At 51.8% G+C, this 19,106-nt stretch overlaps 6 protein-coding genes across 6 annotated transcripts; 3 read left to right on the forward strand and 3 right to left on the reverse strand.

The window, feature by feature from the left end:
* The first annotated feature begins 748 nt into the window (after positions 1–748).
* On the forward strand, positions 749–5,159 carry VE01_06883 (uncharacterized protein). The gene is made up of 2 exons (XM_018276322.2): positions 749–1,588; positions 1,686–5,159. The coding sequence occupies exon 2, from the start codon at positions 1,875–1,877 to the stop codon at positions 4,761–4,763; it is 2,889 nt and encodes a 962-aa protein (XP_018129877.1). The 5' UTR covers positions 749–1,588; positions 1,686–1,874; the 3' UTR covers positions 4,764–5,159.
* A 189-nt stretch (positions 5,160–5,348) lies between these two features.
* Positions 5,349–6,114, forward strand: VE01_06884 (uncharacterized protein). The gene is made up of 2 exons (XM_018276323.2): positions 5,349–5,782; positions 5,872–6,114. The coding sequence occupies exons 1-2, from the start codon at positions 5,438–5,440 to the stop codon at positions 6,091–6,093; spliced, it is 567 nt and encodes a 188-aa protein (XP_018129884.2). The 5' UTR covers positions 5,349–5,437; the 3' UTR covers positions 6,094–6,114.
* A 298-nt stretch (positions 6,115–6,412) lies between these two features.
* VE01_06885 (uncharacterized protein) lies at positions 6,413–10,467 on the reverse strand. Its single transcript, XM_018276324.2, has 3 exons — positions 10,217–10,467; positions 8,207–10,079; positions 6,413–8,157 (listed from the first exon to the last, which is right to left on the reverse strand). Exons 2-3 carry the CDS (start codon positions 10,023–10,025, stop codon positions 6,611–6,613), a joined length of 3,366 nt encoding a protein of 1,121 aa, XP_018129883.2. The 5' UTR covers positions 10,026–10,079; positions 10,217–10,467; the 3' UTR covers positions 6,413–6,610.
* A 65-nt stretch (positions 10,468–10,532) lies between these two features.
* Positions 10,533–11,451, forward strand: VMA21 (vacuolar ATPase assembly integral membrane protein vma21). Its single transcript, XM_018276325.2, has 3 exons — positions 10,533–10,827; positions 10,907–10,998; positions 11,111–11,451. Exons 1-3 carry the CDS (start codon positions 10,718–10,720, stop codon positions 11,242–11,244), a joined length of 336 nt encoding a protein of 111 aa, XP_018129882.1. The 5' UTR covers positions 10,533–10,717; the 3' UTR covers positions 11,245–11,451.
* A 160-nt stretch (positions 11,452–11,611) lies between these two features.
* On the reverse strand, positions 11,612–14,087 carry VE01_06887 (uncharacterized protein). Its single transcript, XM_018276326.2, has 5 exons — positions 13,232–14,087; positions 13,087–13,167; positions 12,912–13,025; positions 12,810–12,848; positions 11,612–12,478 (listed from the first exon to the last, which is right to left on the reverse strand). The coding sequence occupies exons 1-5, from the start codon at positions 13,497–13,499 to the stop codon at positions 11,850–11,852; spliced, it is 1,131 nt and encodes a 376-aa protein (XP_018129881.1). The 5' UTR covers positions 13,500–14,087; the 3' UTR covers positions 11,612–11,849.
* A 3,357-nt stretch (positions 14,088–17,444) lies between these two features.
* On the reverse strand, positions 17,445–18,838 carry VE01_06888 (uncharacterized protein). Its single transcript, XM_018276327.2, has 4 exons — positions 18,273–18,838; positions 18,093–18,102; positions 17,820–17,915; positions 17,445–17,748 (listed from the first exon to the last, which is right to left on the reverse strand). The coding sequence occupies exons 1-4, from the start codon at positions 18,445–18,447 to the stop codon at positions 17,550–17,552; spliced, it is 480 nt and encodes a 159-aa protein (XP_018129886.1). The 5' UTR covers positions 18,448–18,838; the 3' UTR covers positions 17,445–17,549.
* Between the last annotated feature and the right edge of the window lie 268 nt (positions 18,839–19,106).

The following is a 19,106-nucleotide window of genomic DNA, read 5'->3' on the forward strand; positions in this document are numbered from 1 at the left end:
TTAAGTACTCACAGATTATAGCCCACCTTCCGTGTATTACACTTGTCAGTATGCATGTATGCACTTTCGAAATTTAAATCTTTTCTTGCGCTGAAATGAGACACGTATACACGACTCTGTTGAAGGAAATGACGGCTAAGCATCCGCAAATTGGGAAGTTAATGGGATGCGTGGTAAATTGAGCGTTGGGCGGACGGAAACAGTTTAGCGTCAGCCACTTGAACATGCTATAGCGTGGGTTTTTGACGCTAAGCTGGTCCTAACCTCCACCAAACCTGCACACCACAATTCGAACTTCCAATTACTCCGCCTGCCAAGTGCTTCCTACCTTGCCCAATATGGGCTAGTGGATTAAGGTATAGCCAATCTAATCTTGTTCCCTCCCCCTCGACAGGGCCTTTTCAGGTACATCAAAGTTGTAGAAGTTGTAGAAGTTGTAGATACGAGGCGATCCTGCAAGAGTACGGAGGTAGAAGCAGTAGTGGAGTCTTCTAAATGTACCTCTGCCTTGCGTGGCGTTTGTATGCATTTGGATGTACTTCTAGTGTTCACTTCTAACACAGATACAGTCTGATGGACAATTACTCGCACATAGGAAACTACAGGCACTGACTGGACTGACGGGACTCTGAGTTATCGTGATCCTTACTGCCTTTCTCCCTATAGTACCGCCGACCTTGCTCCCCGGAGAGTCTATTAAACAGGTAAAATAGACAAAGTTCGGCTCTGCACGGATCATATTATAGTAGTATGTGTTGTTTATTATGTCTGTGTGTATGTATGTTATGTTATGTTGAATCTCTATGTATAGAGTAGTAATACGAGTATTCTTGCGTGCTGAGGTTATCCGCCGGCCCCCTTCATCCCGCATCTCATCCCTCATCTCAGCCCGTCTCAAACATCGAATTTCTGCCTGTGTTCGGACACGCCGTGTGAGAATACGCCCACTTTCCTCAATTAGAGCATATGTTGTGCGGTACAGTCAGTATTGCCGTATGGTACCGTACTTATCTTATTCTGCTACCGCTTGTAATACTGGTAATACTGGTAGTACTGGTGATATAGAGTACATAGCACTATACTTTACGTCTCCTCCGTCTCCTCCGTCTCCTCCCCCCCACGCTACTAGTTACTCTTACCCTTTCGATCGTAGATGTAGCGTGGGAGTGTGGTGGTGTGTGGACTGACTGGTATAGTAGCAGTGGACTACGCCTATACTCTCTTTCCCTCTTCCTTCTCACTGTAGCGTCGTACCCGTACCTTTACCTCTTTCTCCGCACCCAATCCACGACCACCAAACAACAACACAAACAATCTTACCTCGATTCTCGAGATCCGAAACCTCCAAACTTCACCTCACTTTTACAATCTCCGACTTCTTTCCATCAACAACTCCCGTCTATCACGACGCTCTTCTCTGGTCCAACGGGACCGTCCGCTCCTTTACATCTCTCCGTTTGTTCGCACAGCGAACCTACCAAATTCACCAGCATTCCACCTTCGCACCGAAAGGACCTTCGCATCAAAGATTCGCGCTCTTGAGACACCGGCATTGACGACGTCTCTACGGAGCCTTACAAAGCTTCAGGTAAGAACTTGAATCTTATGCATACCGACCGTCCAATGCCCATCTGTTATTATAAGCTTGAAAAGCAATCTATGTTCCGGCACTGACAGTTGTTTAGTTTGTCTCCGGGTATTCGGTCCCTGCTCAACTTCCAACACCAACGATCAAGGATATCGAACTGCACTTCCAGCGACAACATACCCACAGAATACCTCAGCAATTACGACTCCATTCAACATTCTCGGGAACCTAATGATATCATCTTAGCTGTAGTGCATACTTTGGCCGCCGTGCGGCTGTGAGAAGCATGGCGACCATCACCTCCAGCAACCATGGATCACACCCCAGCATTTCCTTCAGCAACGAAGACGGGCAAACATCTTACAGCATGTACGCCGAAACCTCAAACTCTCCTCGGTCGCCAGTCTTCCCTCTGGATGACAACCTGAGCACCGACGGACCTCTTCCGAACCCTCCATTCGTCTTCCCCGCCCGTCCAGCATCTACACCATCATCCTTCTCTCGTGCTGGGCGTAGACCTCAATCCGCATACGACCTCCCCAAGCAGTCAGGACTCAACCAGGACTTTCAGCTTGGTGGAGGCCGGTCTGCACCCCCACCTCTCCCAAGCTTCTCGTTCAACCCAACAGCTGCTGCAACACTGGACTCAGGCATCTACAGCCCCCCACTGTCACCGATGTCACCTACGGGTGGCAGACCAATACCTTCAAGGCCAGCTGGGCACAGAAGAGGAGGTAGTGAGTTCATCGGGGGTGACGGCAAGACCGGAGCGGGCAGTCTTCTCAGCACAAGCCCAACAAAAACAGAAGGGCACCTCCCCCCACCTAACCCAAGCGTGCCTTCTGGCCCTCCTGGTGGCAGACGAGGCCATGCTCACAGACGATCTGCAGCCATTTCATGCCACGATCTGTCCGCAATCATGAAACCGCAAATGCCGGCTGCTGCTCCTCTCGGTGGTAGCGCCCCAACTAGCCCTTCGGAGGCACAATCCGATGCAGCGTTGGCGACCTCCCTGGACAACGCTATACAATCCGGATTGGAAAATGCGAAAGTATCCGATACGGTCACGACACCGCCAATCCCAGCGGCGACCACAACACGCCTCCCAAAGACAACCAGAGTGGGCTTCTCTGATAATATCGAGTTTATACCCCGCCCTCTGTCCCTAGTCTCAAGCGATGCTTCGAGCACTATGACAGTGCGCCAAGGCCATTCGGCCACTGGCAGTCTCTCCTCGGTCATCTCCCTCGCAGCCGCGAGCCCGCCATCAAAGGACCAACAGCGTGGTCTCCCAAGCCCAGCTACAAGCCGCAAACCAGACGAGCATCGTCCGAGTACAGCCGGACCAGTTCTTGGTGCATCAAGCCAAGGCCGCTTCTTGGAAGAGACCGGGGCAATTAGGAGAAGGAACTCCGACCCCTCTATGTCGGAGGAAGCAAACGGCGAGGACTTGCCTCTTACGCCGCGAACTGCCGCAAAACGGTATTTCTTCTTCAACCAGCATGACGATCCCCTTAGTGATGTGTCTCCAAACCAATCGCGCCCAGTCAGTGCCTCGTCATCTGACAAGACACGGGAGAAGTTCAGTAGCCCTGCTCCTTCACCAAAGAAGCTTCAGCCTGCACATAAGGACGCAGACCCCACTGAGGGAATGCCCCCAGTCACTCGCAAAACTTCAATGACCAGGAAGCCCAGCAAGAAACAGAAGAAAGTCAAATCTTGGGCCGGTTCTATCCTATCGCGCAAAGGGAAGCCCCGAAGCTCCAAACACAAGGGGCTTAGTAGAAAATCCCCTACACCTCCTCTGCGAAATTATGAGCCTGCTACCTACGATACAACGGAGTATGCCCTTCCATCCCAGACTGAGATTCCGGAACAGACACCAGACAAAGTTACTCTTCAAGAAACCGCTCCAAGCACTCAAACCAACTTCGCCAATTGGAGACCAAGACATGTCGCTCCACAAGATGACGAGACTATGAGCCCAATCATAGATCTCGATGCTGCTCTTGGCCCTTTCAATACTCCAACTAGCCATGACCTGGAATGGGAGTCATCACAGAAGTCTTTTGGCCAAACCAAGAGAAGAATGCACAGCGCTGCCGGCATGACCGGCTTCAAGGGGCCAGGCCTGCACTACCACAGACGCACTGAAAGTGCTCCTGAGATGGTTGCATTTGAGAACCCACGCTTTGGTCTTCACCATATTGGTAGTAGCTCTACTATGGAGGACGTGTTCGAGGAAGATGAAGAGGATGAAGACTGGGAAGAGGTCAAAACTGTGTCACACAAGGGATCTACAATCAGGCCCGATGATGATGAATCCTCTGGTCTTGGCATTGAGATTAAGGTTGTTGATGCAGAGAGCGGTCACGATAACGTCATGGACTGGACTTTGGACCAAGGCAGCAATTCTCAACGAGGCCTGAAGAGAAAGACCAGCGCTTTGAGCGAGGGCGAAGGCTTGCAAACTGCATCGAGCATGAATTCTGCCCGGTCCGTAAGCCCATTGAGGGAGACATTTACAATGGAGGACCTCAACCCTCCTCCAAGGATTGGAGATGACACGATCATCACGAGGCCGATTTCGAGCTCAAAATCGTCTAGCACCTCTACGCCACCATTCCGAGCGGTTGCTTCCAAAGATCTCGCGCCAATGGATATCCAGCCATACTCTATCCAACCGCCATATCTCACACCAACCACACCCAATTCGATCTTCCAATCGCCGTTCCCATCTCCGCGTTCGCCCGTTTCCTACGACGCCCGCAGAATGTCGACCGCCCCATCCTCTATTCTCGATGAGCCAGGCTTCAACCCCCTCTGGCTTGGAGAACCCGGCCCTGAGATTCGCATGTCTGTGGACGAGGTCCCATCCTTGACGAGCAGCAACTCCACCATGACTCGAGAGAGCATGATGAACCCTGGCTTCGGAAACCCTCAGTTCCGCAACGGACAGCGGTCTGCCTCGCTTTCCAACCCGACTGTGAACCGCAAGCGGTCTAGCATTGCTAGTCTCTCGCGCCTCCTCAGCTCGCACGGAGAGAAGAGCAAGCTCTCCATTGAAGAGAGCGCTGATGACTTCCCAGAGTCGAAGAAGGAGAGCAAGGGGAAGCGTATTAGCCGCATGATGCAGTTTTGGAAACCGAGCAAGTCGGAATCCTCAGACGCATGAGCATTGAGTGAAGGAAGAGAGAGAGAGTGGAGGATTCGTTTTTTGCTCACTAATTATGCGAAAACCCTCACCACTACACTACATATTTGCAAAACAACACGAGCGAGCAAAGCAAGCGTGCGTGCGACTTTGAAGCATCAACAACACTGAAGAAATCGACACTTTTCTCGATTTTTAAACAAACAATTCCAACTTTCCGGAATATGGATATAAAACGACTTTCATAACGAGCTCCTGCGGAATTGTGTTTTTGTGTTCCCTGTTTCCCTGGTTCCTGGTATCATGGCGTTACTTCCTTTTTTAAATCATTAGATTTTTTGTGCATTACTGAGAGGGGGGAGGCGAAAGGGCCTATAAATAAGATCCTCTCTTCATGTTATATCTGTAGAGCGAGTGTGCATAACAATGATACTTTACATGTGTAAAAATCAACCGTCCAGATCAGTGACCAAAATATGTCGTGAATAGTGATAATCCCATCCCATACACATGCCGCGGCACCAACCGTCACCCTCCTGTCAGCCTCGCAGCTCGGTAAGCTCCGCCACTCCAGCCTCGGGCCAGCTCCAACCGCCAACACTCACGCCTCACATGAAAACCAACTCTCCAACCACCATCACCAACACCTCAAATCCCCAATCCCACCTCCACCAAACACACCAACTTCAAAACCCATGCCGCCCTCCTCCAAAGCAGCAAGCAACATCTCCTTCCACACCGCCCGCACCACCATGTCCCCTCCCTCCCGCTCCCCCCTCAAGCGTCTGCACGCCGAGCTCTCGGCGCTGCAATCTCTCGGCGCCCGCCCCGCGAGCGATGGCAGCGCCATAGAGCGCCTCGAACCGGTTGATACGGATGATTTGTTTAAGTGGGAGGCGGTTGTTAAGGGGAGGGGGTTGGGGGGGGGGTATGAGGATGGGAGGTGGTTGTTGGAGATTGAGGTGCCGGAGCAGTATCCGAATGCGCCGCCGAAGGTGAGGTTTAGGACGAGGGTTGTGGGGAGTAATGTTGATTTTGAGGTATGTACACCATATTTGTCTCATCGCTGCTCTGTTTGGGAGTGCGTGTGAGGGAGGGGGTGGGAGGGATGGCGGCTAATTGATGATAGACTGGCGAAGTCTGCCTTGATCTCCTGAAGGATAATTGGTCCCCAGCCTACACCCTCGAGAAGACGGTCGAGGCCGTAGCACTCATGCTCGCGAACCCCGGGGTGGACAGCCCGCTGAATGTGGATGTTGCAGCGTTGTTGAGGAGTGGTGATGCCGTGGGCGCGGAGAGTCTTGTTCGGTGGGCAGCTGCGGAGAGTTGGGGGCGGTATGAGGGGAAATAAGCTTGTGGAATAAGTGGAGGAAGGAGGGGGGGTTGTAGGCTCGAAGAGTGGGTACGGGGGGATATATATATACTTCGTGGGGAGCGATGGCGTTTTGCTTTCGATACATGGCGAATGAATGGTCAAGAGATTGAGCTTTTGGATGGATGGATGGATGGATGGAGAGAGGGAAGAAATTGTATACACCCGTAGATACGTGCGTGGAGTTTGTAGGACAAGGAAGCAAATCTCATATTATAGGATCTCTCGCTGATCCATTAGACACATCATCGTCACTGGTTTATACTGTGGAGTGAGATATGATCGATAGCCATACAGGCTCTATTCTTCTATTATCTGTATCTATGCAGGAGCGCTTGAATCTATATCTATATCTATAGCCATTCAGGATAAAGCCAGTAGACATAACCGTCCAAGAACATGAGGGCACCAACCAACCCGCTTTGCTCATGATGCCCCTTTAACCCACCCCAAAATCTACCAACCCCCCTTCTCTTCATAACACGCCGACCGCAGTCTAAGCCTCAGCGTTACTAGTAGGCGTAGCCTGGCCATCCTCCTGCAACAGCATCCTCGCCACCATCTGCTCCCCCTTCATCTCCATATCCTCCTCCCCGGACACCTTATTATCAAGCTCCAACTTGCTCTGCCCAAGAGCATATATCTGCTCCTCGATCGTGCCCTTGGTAACCAACCTCACCACCTCCACCTCCCTCGTCTGGCCCACGCGATGCGCGCGATTCTCAGCCTGGATGTCATCCTGAGGATTGAAGGAGCTGTCAAAGATGATGACTTTGTTAGCGTACATCAGATTGACGCCTGTTCCGCCTGCACCAGTGCTGAGGAGGAAAGCAGTGATAGTTTCGTCGTCGCGGAAGTCATCGATGAGGGTCTGCCTCTCGTTGACCTTTGTAGCGCCGTCAAAGCGGGTATGCTGGATGAGTTCAGTCTGGAAAACTGCCTCGATGATGTCAAGCACCAGCGTGAACTGCGAGAAGACGAGGACGCGGTCGCCGTTCGCTTTGTACTGCTTGACGAGGCGGACGATGGCGTCGACTTTACCGCTGTTCATCCAGGTCAGGTCGGGGGTGTCGAATTTCTTGATGCAGGGGTATCGTAGACACCAGGTGTGTAGGTAGTAATCCTGCAGAAGCTTCATCTCCATCAAGATCTTGTCTCGCGGCTGGCTGAACTCATCCGGCTCGTGTCTCCTCAGTAGATCTACCATCTTCTCGAGTTTGTCGTCGGTGAAGTGGCGGCGGAAGAGCATGGGATGGATGGCCGCCTTGCGCAGCTGCATGAGCGGGTTGTTCTCCCCATCATTGGGCACTTTGCCACCTGAGAGTCGGAGCTGGGCGCGCTCACGGGCGCGGCCGCGGAGTCCGTTGTAGATTTCAGCTTGCGAGGAGTGCATTTCGCAGTATTCCACTTTGCAGATCTTGGCGGGCATGTGCTTCAGCACTTGGGCCTTCTTGCGCCGGAGGACGAAGGGGGTAAGCATCGATTTGGCGCGGGTGATTCGCTGGGCTGAGAGAAGTGCCGCGTGGTCTGAGTCGCGGGTGGATGCTTTGTGTTTGAAGATGAACTCTAGATCTTCTTGACGCTCGCGGAAAATATCTGGTAGGATAAAGCCGAGCAAAGCTGCAAGCTCCATAAGGTTGTTCTGTAACGGCGTGCCGGTGAGCAGGAGCCTGAACTGGGCTGGAATCTTGATCAACCCCTGGTACTTCAAAGACTTTGGATTCTTCAAAACGTGGCCCTCGTCGTAAACACATGCATTCGGCTTCAACCTCCGCATGAATTTGTTGTCCTCTTTTTTGGCAGCAAACTCGTATGTGGAGACAACGACATTGACTTCATCACGAGCATCAAGGATGCGTTCTGCGATATCCTGGCGCTCTTTTTGGCTGCCATAGTAAGGCTCGACAACCAGCTCGGGTGCGAAGTTTGCAAATTCTCGCAGCCAGTTCTCCAGCGTTGACGGTGGGACGATGACCAGATGGGGGCCAGTCTCCCCGGTCTCAGCAAGATGTGACAAAAAGGCGATGACCTGGCAGGTTTTCCCTATTCACTGTTAGTAGGAATACTATTAGAGGATATCAGAATAGCCTACCCAGCCCCATATCGTCTGCCAAAATACAACTCAGCTTGTACTTGTACAGAAGCGCCAACCAATTCAAACCCACAAGCTGGTAGTCCTTCAAGACAAGAGTACTAGCCATCTTCTCCGGCTTCTTCAGGAACTTATTCTTCCCCTTCTTCGACACGGCCCTAACGTCGTCATCACCAACTTCCGACGTCGACTTGCTGCTCGGTGTCCCCAGACCCGAGTCATGGAGATCCTCCTCCAGCGAGACCATTTCTAGTTCACCTCCCTTCGCAGCACCATTGACATCAAAGCCCCATCTAGTCATCTCCTCAGTAAGGGGCTTGCCCAGTTCCGAGCACGTAGCAACAAGCGCATCGACAGCTTCGTATCCAGACATCATGCTCATCGAGGTGTCGACAATTCGATCACCAATAGGAGCCCTAGCGCTTTGCTTTCCGGTCTTCGTTTCCTTTGCATTGGAAACTTCCCTAGCACTATCCAAGTTCCCAAACGGACGCTTTGATAGGAAGAATTCCGCGACGTCGGGCTTGATATTTGCCAAATCGATGAGGTCCCCCTTGCTGCACTTGTTCAAGAAGCTCAGGACGCGACCTTCCAGCTCAGGGTTATCCTCCTCCTCCGACGCAGCATCAGAATCGTAGTCTTCAGCATCGGAGAGGATAATCTCTTCAACCTCTTGTATTTTCTCCGGGACCTGTTTCTTCGGTGACGGCTCAGGCGGCCCCATTGGAGACGACGGATCCGGGTTTCGACGCCCCTGCATCAACTTCCTCTTCGGCTTCGGGGGCGTTACAGCAACTGGTGAAGCTGGCACAAGCGGGACCTTCTTCTGGTACTGCGTTGACGAATACCTCTCCTGGATAGAAGCAATAGGCTGTTTAAGCTGACGCCTCATCTGCGGCTCCACCGCCTCGACCACCGGCTGAGCCTTCGGTTTCGCAACACCCTTCTTGCTCTCATCGTCGTCGGAGTTGATTTCAATGACATCCAGAATATCGAAGACCATAACAGTTGCATCGTCAACTCTCCCATGGCACTTGATAATGCAATCCACAATCTGGTAGATCTTGGCCTGGGGAGCGACTTTCAGGACCCGCTCGACTTTCCGTTTCAGCACAAGATCATGAATATCATCCATCCCATAATCCGTCCCCGTCGGCAGCGCCCTCGCCGGTCCGCTCTGCATCGGCGTCTTCCGCTTAATCCCATTCACCGACCCCTCCCTCTCAAACATCGCCGTCGTCGACACCGGCGGCTTGAACGTCGATATCAGATCCCTGAAACTAGGACCACTAGAACCCAACGGGCTACCAAAAGTAATCTTGCTCCTCGCCTTAAAGATAGACGGCTTAATATCCGCCGCCGAATCCTGGATCTCGTCATCCGAACTCCCGCCCTGGTACGTCGGCCCATCGTTCTCGTCGAGGTCAATGACCTTCGTCTTCGTAGGCTCCTTCTGCACACCATTCGGCACCTTAAACGCAGTTCCCGCGGGCGCCATCAACGACGCAATGCGCCCCGGTGCAACCTGCGATGGCGGGCTACTCCTCGAGTTCCCTGCAAACGGCGAAGAAGCAGGCACGAGAACTTCTTCCCTGGTGGTGCCGGCTAGATTGAACCCCGGCGCCGAGGTGTCGATAATCTGCGTTGGCTGCGTGAAGTGCTTCGACTCCGGCACGATCCCCTCGAAGAGATCATCGCCACTGTCGTCAGCGGAATTATACCCGTTGCCTTGGTATCCCCCTGCTGTCTTCTGACGCTTCGCTGCTGGGGAGTCTGGGACGGATGGCGGGTCCCTGGAGGTGACGTTGGGGAACGCCATGGTTGGCAGCGGGTATGGTGGTGGTCGAGAGGATTGGATTCGATCGGGGCGGTGCTTCACGTAGTTAGTTAGAGTGCCCTGTCGCGTCTGGTTCTCCGTGGCTCGAGCCATGGTTGCGGCGGTGAGGGTGGAAGGTAGAGTAGCAAAAGGAAAGAATTAACGTTAAGGGGGCGCAAGATCAAGTAACTCACCACGCAGGTCCTGTTAATCCTCCCAGCGAAACAAAGTCTCACAAAAAAAAACCCTCTCGCAGTCCCCCCACAAACCCCTTTAATCCAGTCTCAAGTACAGCTCAAACAAATCCCCCTTTAGCAGCCTTTCCTCTCTTTAATCAAAAGACCGTGGGCAGCGCAACGAAGGCGTGAATCTTTTTCCCCAAAAAACCAAAAAAACGACCCTGAACCACACCAGCGTTGCCCACTATCGCGATAATTCGCCTCTGCCAGAAAACCCGCGCTAAGTAAAACCGGCCCGTCCGTCTGTCCTGTCCTAACGCGCTCCATCCACTCTACGCGACCGGGACGCGCAGTCAGCGGACTAAGTTAAGGCCGTCGTCACGCTACGCCACGCGAGTTTAGCAGCAAGCAGCAGCCTCGTTTACGTCGCAGCCTAGCCTTATCACAGGCCCTCTTCACCACCTTGCATGTCAACCAACTAAGATCAATTCCAATATCGAGATCTTGATAGATATAATGGCGACACGACGCTCTAATGCCGTCCCAGCAACGGGGGAGAAGACCCTAGCTGAGGATTTCAAACAGCCGCTGGGACAGCCGTCTATTACTGCTCCTGCTGTGCCCATGTGGGTCCCCCCCCTCTCCTACCACCCCATCCAGGGTATCACTTCCTACACGCAGGACCAGTCCCTAACCAAGCACCAGGCATGTCATCGTCAAGCTCCTCGCCTTCACCTTCGCCATGGTCGTCGTGCCAATCGGCTCCTACTTCCTGACTCTGGATTTGGTGTTCTCTGGTGCGTTTCCCCCACCTGCCCCTTGTCACGTTTGAAGTTCCCCGAAAGGGTCCTATTATTGTTCATTTTGGAGTATGTAAGTGTGTGAAAGGGCTTGGGTTAACGGTACTAGGCAACTCGACGTTCGCAGGCGCTACGGCAGCGATCATGGCTAACGTGGTGCTGGTGGGCTACATCATCGTAGCTATGCGAGAGGACCAGAGCGAGGCCATCGAGGCGGCCGAGCGGGAGAGGAAAGGGCGCTGAGTGGTGCGTTCAGCTTTGGAATTCTTCTCTACGACAGTATGTGCATGGTTCAGGCGTTTACTTGTAAGGCAGAAACTGAAAAGGGAATTTTTGTGTATTATTATAAAAAAAACCCCCATTTTATCAATCTGAGCCTCGCTATTTGTTTTATGTTTCAAAAAAAGAGCAAAAAACATAATCAGAAGTTATAATCAAATACTGATGCTAGACAAGCGTGTTTCTTCCCTGTTTATATCATCCCATTCCCGCTTGCAAATTTCCCGCTGTTGTTGCCCGTGAAAGAAGACTGAATTACCAGTGATAGTAGTAGCCGTGGTTCGTGCTATCCCTTTTGGCAGCAAAGTCGCTGCCGACCCCCCCACCCCCCCTTTCCTATAAGCTCCCCCTCCAGTGAAAAGCAAGCCGCCCTATATTCTAATACAAAGAATATCCCCCGAAACGCCGTTTGACGAATCCAAGTCGCAGAAAAAAAAAAAAAAAAAACTTTCCAGCCCCCAGCTAAAGTCCCAATCTTCATTTGCAACCCCCCGTATTTTTCACATAAAGCCATTACCATAAGAAAAGAAAAACAAACTCCACCCTAAAGCATGTTAAGATCGGATCCTCTACGATTTGCTAAATCGCTTCGAGAACCAGCTCTTGCGCTTGTCCGGCGCGGCTTTGGGGAGATCGTATTGCGGCGTCGGTTCACCGGGCGCGGATTTACCCAGCTTGATCGGGACGCGCGGGGGGGCTCTGTCCTTGACCGGCGGTAGGGGTCCGCTGTTCTGAGATGGGTATCCGGCTGCCTGGTAGCCCTGTTGGACGCCTCCAACTGGGTATTGCTGCTGGCTGCTTTGATAACCATACTGTCCGTTTGACGGAGAGTTGTTACCGTAGTCAGCCTTTGAGATCGGCGCGACTCTGTCAAATGAGCTGTTGTCGCTGCTTGGATCGGTGCTGTAACCAAGAGGCTCCGCAGAACTGCCACTTCCGGCAGCGGTGGTTACAGTCTCATATGATTGCGCGTTGCCATTTAGCGGGTAGACTCCAGCCATGGTGTTCAGGGCCGGCTCCGAGTCGTTGCGAGGGTAACGTGAGCGGTTTGGGAAGTAACCATTGTTACTGTTATTGTTGTAGTAGCTGTCGGGCCTAGACCCATTGCCATATGCATACCCATCGTTTCGGTAAGACTGGCGTCCGCCATAACCATTGCCTTGATGGTTCCTGGGTGCCATGCCGTTCATAGTGGATCCTATAAGAAAATCGCCTGTTAGCCGCCTATCCGAACCAACTCCACGAGAAATAAAATGCGCAACTAAAACAAGCGTTGAGATCACCCAACTGCCAACCCCATAAATATTTCCACTGGAAAAAAATAGCATGTTTTCCATGCTGTGGAAATACCGCGGTTGACAGTGAGTGGGCCAATGCACAAACCCTGCTCACTTGCTCGTGATTTACAGTGATGGCTTGCGAACTAAGGGAGGATGCGCTCAATAGGCAGTCATGAGCCACACCATAAATAGCACCATTTGCAGGAATACGAGGCAACGCGCCCAAAGAAAAGCCGCTTATTGACATACCTCCATAGTAACTCGAGCGGCGAGATTCTGTCGCCCCATCTGAACTCGAAGTCAGTAAAAGAACTGTAAAAATTGAGTTTTTAGAATTTAATGGGGGCTTACCATAACGTCCTGATTTCCGGGCATAGTTTCCATCTATAGCTGCCTCAAAGGATCTAATTGTATCGAGCGGCCTCTCCCATCTGCTTCGTGTAGGGTTTGAGCGATCTGGGTCGGCTATTTCATTGACAATTAGCCCATGTATTCCTCGTTGCATTGTGCATCGGGTTGAACTAACCGATTGGGAGGCCGTATGTATCTCTATGTTGAACCTCACGCAGTGACGCCAAACGTGTCGAATGGTCATTGGCAATATCAGCTGTTAAAGCACGTTAGTAAATGCAACTTTGCGACCAGGTGCGCCTCTTTATCTCGTAACTTACATGGCTGTGCCTCGGACATGGCCAAACGAGGGTCTGCCTTCGTACTCAACCTGCGCGCGGCCTTCTCGCGCGGCGTCTCCTGTATCTCAACCTTTGGCGTGCTCCCATAGCTATCCTGCGACTTGTGACTCCGGATGCTGAAGCCAGACTTCGATCTGGGCCTAATGGACGGCCTCTGTTGCGCCTGGGGGCGCTGCTCCTGGGTCGGTTGCGGCGGAATCGGCGGAAGCTGATGCGGCGCGTACGCGGGTTGCTGCGGTTGGGTCATGTTTGCGACTTATCGTGAATTTGTCGTGGGAAGTGTAGATTCGTCTTTGGGGACGTAGACGTAGACGTCGGTGTCGTTCTGTTTGTGGAATATGGCGGTGGTGTGAGTGGAACGAGCGTGAATAGTAGTAAACTATTAGATCAACAACAAATTGTAGAGGGTATCATTCGACAGCCTGTAAATAAATTGGTCGTCGATAGCGTTCAATCCTTCACTATATCGTATATGTGTTGAAGTATGTCCCTTTTCTTCTGATCCGCCGAGGATTCCGGGGAATAAACAGGTGTGAGTGTCGAAAGAGGCTTGGATATTCAATGAGGTTGGGGCGACAACGTGGATTGGTGCTGACGTAGTGAGAAAGCGGCGCAGGCTAATTGATCGAAAGCAACAATTGCATGAGGTTGACGGACTAGGATCAAAATGGAAAACACACACAAGGATCAAATGAGAACAGTAACGGTATGTCGATAGATAAATCTGAAAACGAGGGAACCCTATTCTTTGACGATACGATGATGTTTGGAGGAAGTTGTTAAGAGATGTAAAAGCTCGAGGAATTCTTGGAAAGATTTCGCAGGGAGGCGGGCGTGTTGCTATCCTGGCCTATTATGGGCGCATTCGCATTGGGGATGGGATGGAGGGACTAAGAGTAACCTGCTGGCTGGCGCTGCGAGGTGATGTGTGGTGGTGTGTGGTGGGGAAGGGAATGATAGGCAGCATGACGACGACGGGGGAGAAGGAGGTGGGTGGAGTGGACGGTGGAGGGGGGCACTTGGGTAGCGTAGCGTATGGTAGTATGGTAGCGGATGTACCTTCTGCGCCTCGTCCCTCCGTCCCTCGTATCGAAAAAGTTTCGGTGTTCGGGCGGCGCATGTCAAGGGATAGGTGTGGTGTCTGGTCTGGACGACGGATGTTTCGCTCCAAACGCGGAGATACATCCGTCGACGGCGAGATGCAGGCAAGTATTGTTAGTATTTGCGTATAATATGCACAATATTCATAATATGCATAGCATAGACAGCTATAATACAGTATAATCTTCGTGCCATCTGGTGGAGTCCCTCTTTCTGACTTAGATCTCGACCTTAAATGTCTTGTAACTGTGCTACGAAACCACATTTCATGCCATCAGAGGGCTGCACGCATCCGCCTTGGTGTGGAGCAGGTACGGTACTGGGCCAAGGTACTCCCATCAGGTACTCCCATAGGTACTCCCACAGGCACTTGTAGGTACTCTCAACAGGAACTCCCATGCCATTCCCGCTCCCATACAAATAAAAAAAGCGCCATCATCGTACCTGACACACTGACACAACAACTGCACCACACCCGAAGATACGATCACAGTACAACCACAGCATCTCCAGGCGAACAAGCATCAGAACAACACTCTCCCTCATCCCTCCCGCTCCACTCACCACCAGCAATCCAATGCTTATCACACCTATCCCACCCTATCCCACCCTATCCCACCCCCCAACTCCACAAAAAACCACCACCACCGCCTGCAAACCACCAGCCAGGGCCCCAGCCATCCCAGCGCGCGTCGTCCACCCTAGCAAGTCCTCAATCCCAGCCATTCATCCCCAGCGAGCCTGCGTCGGATCCAGTTCGATCCTTAAGTTTGATGATATCATTATGGCCGCAACGGTATGAAAATGGCCTCTCGGCCGTCGCCACGATGGGGTGGGGAATATCAGTTTCTATTTCTATAACAGATCTCACACCAACACCACTGTGCCGTCAAAAACCACTATTTCCCCCTCCACCACAGTTGATATATATGGCCCACTGATATACACCCACCCCACAAGGCTGTCCAGAGGAACGCCCATAAAGCCCTCCCTCCCATCTTGTCGCTTCCCACCACCGCCCAAAAACATCTAGAAATCTTCCGTTTCCTAAAGGTATGCATGTCTCACTTCCTCCCATTTCCCATTTCCCACCCCATACCTCTCCAGTACTTGCCCCCCGAAGTACCCAAGTTATTTTTATCAGCCACAAATCCCTCCCCCCCCCACCCTGCTGTCTCTGTCCCTGGCTGTTGTCCCGTTTTCGCCTCCCAGACATACAACCGTCACCGTACTTCTGGCACCAGCCACCATGCGGATTGGCCGCGCGCCCGAAACGGCCAGGGACGCGAAAGTCGCGGAGGGCTGGGGTGTGGCCAATGGGGCGATTGGGAGTTTTTGGATGTCGGTTTCCAAGGTTTTAAGGATTTTTTGGGGATTTCTGGTCAGCGAACTGCGGTCGTGGTGTTTTTCTGAGACATTGTTTAATTTATTTAATATGCAGGAAGAGGAAAACAAAAGGAATTTAATTAAAATGGCTTGTGGCGTGCCATATACAGCGGAGAGGCGACTCGACTCACCGCATAGGAAACAAAACTCTCACCGTTCAACCGCATGGAAACTCACTTCCCTACTGGAGATGGGTTCGTAGTTCCGGAAAAGCTTTACCCGGCCTCTCTCTTTTCTTTTTCCTTTGCTTTCTCTATTTCTCTATTGCTTGATTTCTCCTAATGAATTGGCATGTCTCACTCCCGCAATCCATTTCCTCGAGCGGTGTAACAAGGCGCTGTGAGGATACCCCTACTATGGTGCGTATAGTGCGTGATGATAGCCGCTTGCGCACCTGGATGCGGTGCACCGTTATACAGAACCCCCCCCTTTGTGCGAGGATGGGCATCAAGAAGGCGAGAGGTTGACTCGGGTATTGGTAAACAAGCATTTTTTATCTCCTCGGAGCTATTCAATGGGTGTTGTTCGTTGAAACAGAAACACCCATCAAGCAGCGTTGGGGTGGCGTTTATGAGAAGGCTTGTTTATGTCGTGTGTAGTAGTAGCCCGCCCTTTGGTGTGTTTCCCGGTTTGGAGTAGTCATTTAATATGGAATGCCATGTGGCTGTTTGTTACTTGTATGTTTTAATGCTTGTGGGACTAAGGAAGGTGCACAGAAAGCGCTGTGGGGTTGGTGGAGAGAATCCTATCAACTGAAGGTGAGGAGGGGGGTGGGGGTGATATATGCGAGATGAGAAGAGGGAGGAGACGAATTATCATCCCAGCTAATTGATATACTTTGTTTTCCCTTTGACAAGGACGGATATGCATATGTAACCGCAGGCAGATGCAGTATGAGAGGAAGGGGGAGACGAATCATCATAGCAATCGATTCAAGATGCCTTCCTACTATCACCCTAGCACAGAGGACGGGCATGCATATGTAACTGCAAGGCGGTTCTTGCAAAAGGGAATTCAATTGGCTAGGGGCTGTTCGTCGAGGAGAGTCTTTGCTACCCCTTGGAACGGTAGATGAGATGTCGGCAGCTGTTAAGTGGGACTGGGGAGAGGCTGTTCATCGACGAGTCTTTACTACCTCCCCCTGCAACGGTAGATGAGATATTGGCAGCTGTAAAGTGAGACTGGGAAAGGGAGCAGACAAAACACCTAAGCCACCAATCAAGGGGGGCCGCCAACCTGTCAACTGGGATGACAGGTCTGGCAACCTGGAAGGTGATTCTTGGGATGGCCCAGAGAAAGAGTATCGATCGGTTGAGCAGCTGATATTCCATGAACCCAACGTGACTGGAGGGTGATTCTCGGAACGGGTAGGGAAGGGTATGGATCAATCGTTGAGCAGCTGATATTCCACGATCCCAACGTGCTAGCCGCAAGCTGCAGGGTGATTCTCGGAACGTGGGCAGAGAAACCAAGACAGATCGATGACTTAGTACCTGATATCCCATGAGCGATAGAACCTAGATATCAGTCCTCAATGCAACAGTCCCGAACCCCACCTCCAGAACACTTATTAGTATCACAATCCACACATCCACAAGAACACTCGCAACACGCAGTAGTAGTCATGAAATCTTTCCCGTCAGGCGGAACCTCATGGTTGGTATTCTTTCGATTGTAGGCTACCAGCAAAAAGCTACGCGTCGAATTCCTGCCCTATTTTGCAGAGTGACCGAATCCCCAGCATACCATAACAACCACAAACCACCTGTCCATGATGCTACCAACTCCCGATTTCCCAGAAATTCTTTCTTTATATCGAGGAAGGGTACAACATGACTCTGACGGACGCACCGAACGACTTTGGTGGGAGGTTGCGTCTGAACTGTGCGCGTACTACACCGGAGTTTCCGTGTGGGCGGGTGATCTTGCCCCAGATAACTCTAATCTTTGATCCTCTAACCTCGCGCTGGGCACGGTACACGAAAGCGACCTTCTTTCCGAGGTAGAAGCTGGGGTAGAGGGTCAGTATTGCGTCTTCTTCCTTCCGTTCTTTCTGGCAGAGGGATCCGGGGAGACATACTTTGCGCCCTCAGTGTTCTCAACACCCTCAATCTTGATGAGCGAGGTGCCTGGGGTAGTGATGCGCTTGCCACGTTGGTAGCTCAGGTGGCGACCCCTGGGAATAGAGCGTCAGTAACTGTCACATAAATTTTCCAGCAAGCCATCGTCGGTCTTGTTCTCCTCCCTCCGTGCGTCGTCTCAGCTGCCTCCATCTCTTGCTGCGATGTGCCATCGTCGTCCCACTTCCACTTCTTCCTCCCAAGACTCGTCATTCGGGATGGTAATAACTCACTTGACGTATACTAGAAACAAGACACGTTAGCAAAGACTCTCAAAGGTATAACTCCTGTAACCCTCAGTCCAGAAAACCCCGACGCACCTCCCGCGCACCCGGCGGGACAAAGTCATCGCGACGGCTTCCTGGACTTGCAACGGGTCACAAAAAGTGGGATATAAAGCGGTTGGCACTCACGGCGGTGACCTGCTTCAGTTGGCATCTTGACGAAGGGACTTCTCGACAGTCGGTGGAATCGAGGAGTTTTGATGTTATTGAAGATCGACTCGTCTTCGGAATTGTCGATTTGTCGGGGGGTCGTCGATTGGGGCTGGTTGGGGCTGTTCCTATTCGGCCGTACAGGCGAAAACATCGGGATGAGGGCTACGAAACCCTTTTCGCTTAGCGAGTCGATTCGATTTTCGGAATTTCTGATTCAAAGTGGGATTAGGTAAGCGTATTGGGGCTCGGTCACGGGGTTTGTGGGCGATAAGAGATTAGCTGTGGTGAGGTGTCTTATCGCTTATCGGAACTCCGTATTGAGATAGACCGAGGACAGAGCAAAATACTCGAGTAGTCACAGCTCAGAACTGAAGCCAGAGTGTCAAGCTGGTTATACATATTTACTGCCAGGGCGGTCCTACGTATTCGAGTTGAAGTGGTCTTCATGAGGCAGTTTATGAGAGTCTGATCCGCCTGAAAATGCCGTCGTACTTGAGGGAATTCAACGAGCAGCTTCGCTCGTAGAGTTGAAAGGCGACGTGACCATAATGCTTCAGCAAAAGCAAAACCACAGACCTAACCTTCTTCAAGCAACGGTGGAAAATTGCCCGAAGCAGCATCAGCTGTACTCGACTACTTTCATACGGTCCCATTTATGCTCCGTAAGTACATCCATGCTTTATCATCCTCACCAAGAGGACGCGGAGTCCGCAGAGCGCATCGTTAGCCAGCCCCACCAGCACCGACGCCGGCGCGCCTTTGAGCACCACCACAGTAGGTAGGGCAAATTTATCCTCAAGAGCTAGAGCG

Source organism: Pseudogymnoascus verrucosus, assembly GCF_001662655.1.
Source record: "Pseudogymnoascus verrucosus strain UAMH 10579 unplaced genomic scaffold scaffold_25, whole genome shotgun sequence".
Lineage (NCBI taxonomy): Eukaryota > Fungi > Ascomycota > Leotiomycetes > Thelebolales > Thelebolaceae > Pseudogymnoascus > Pseudogymnoascus verrucosus.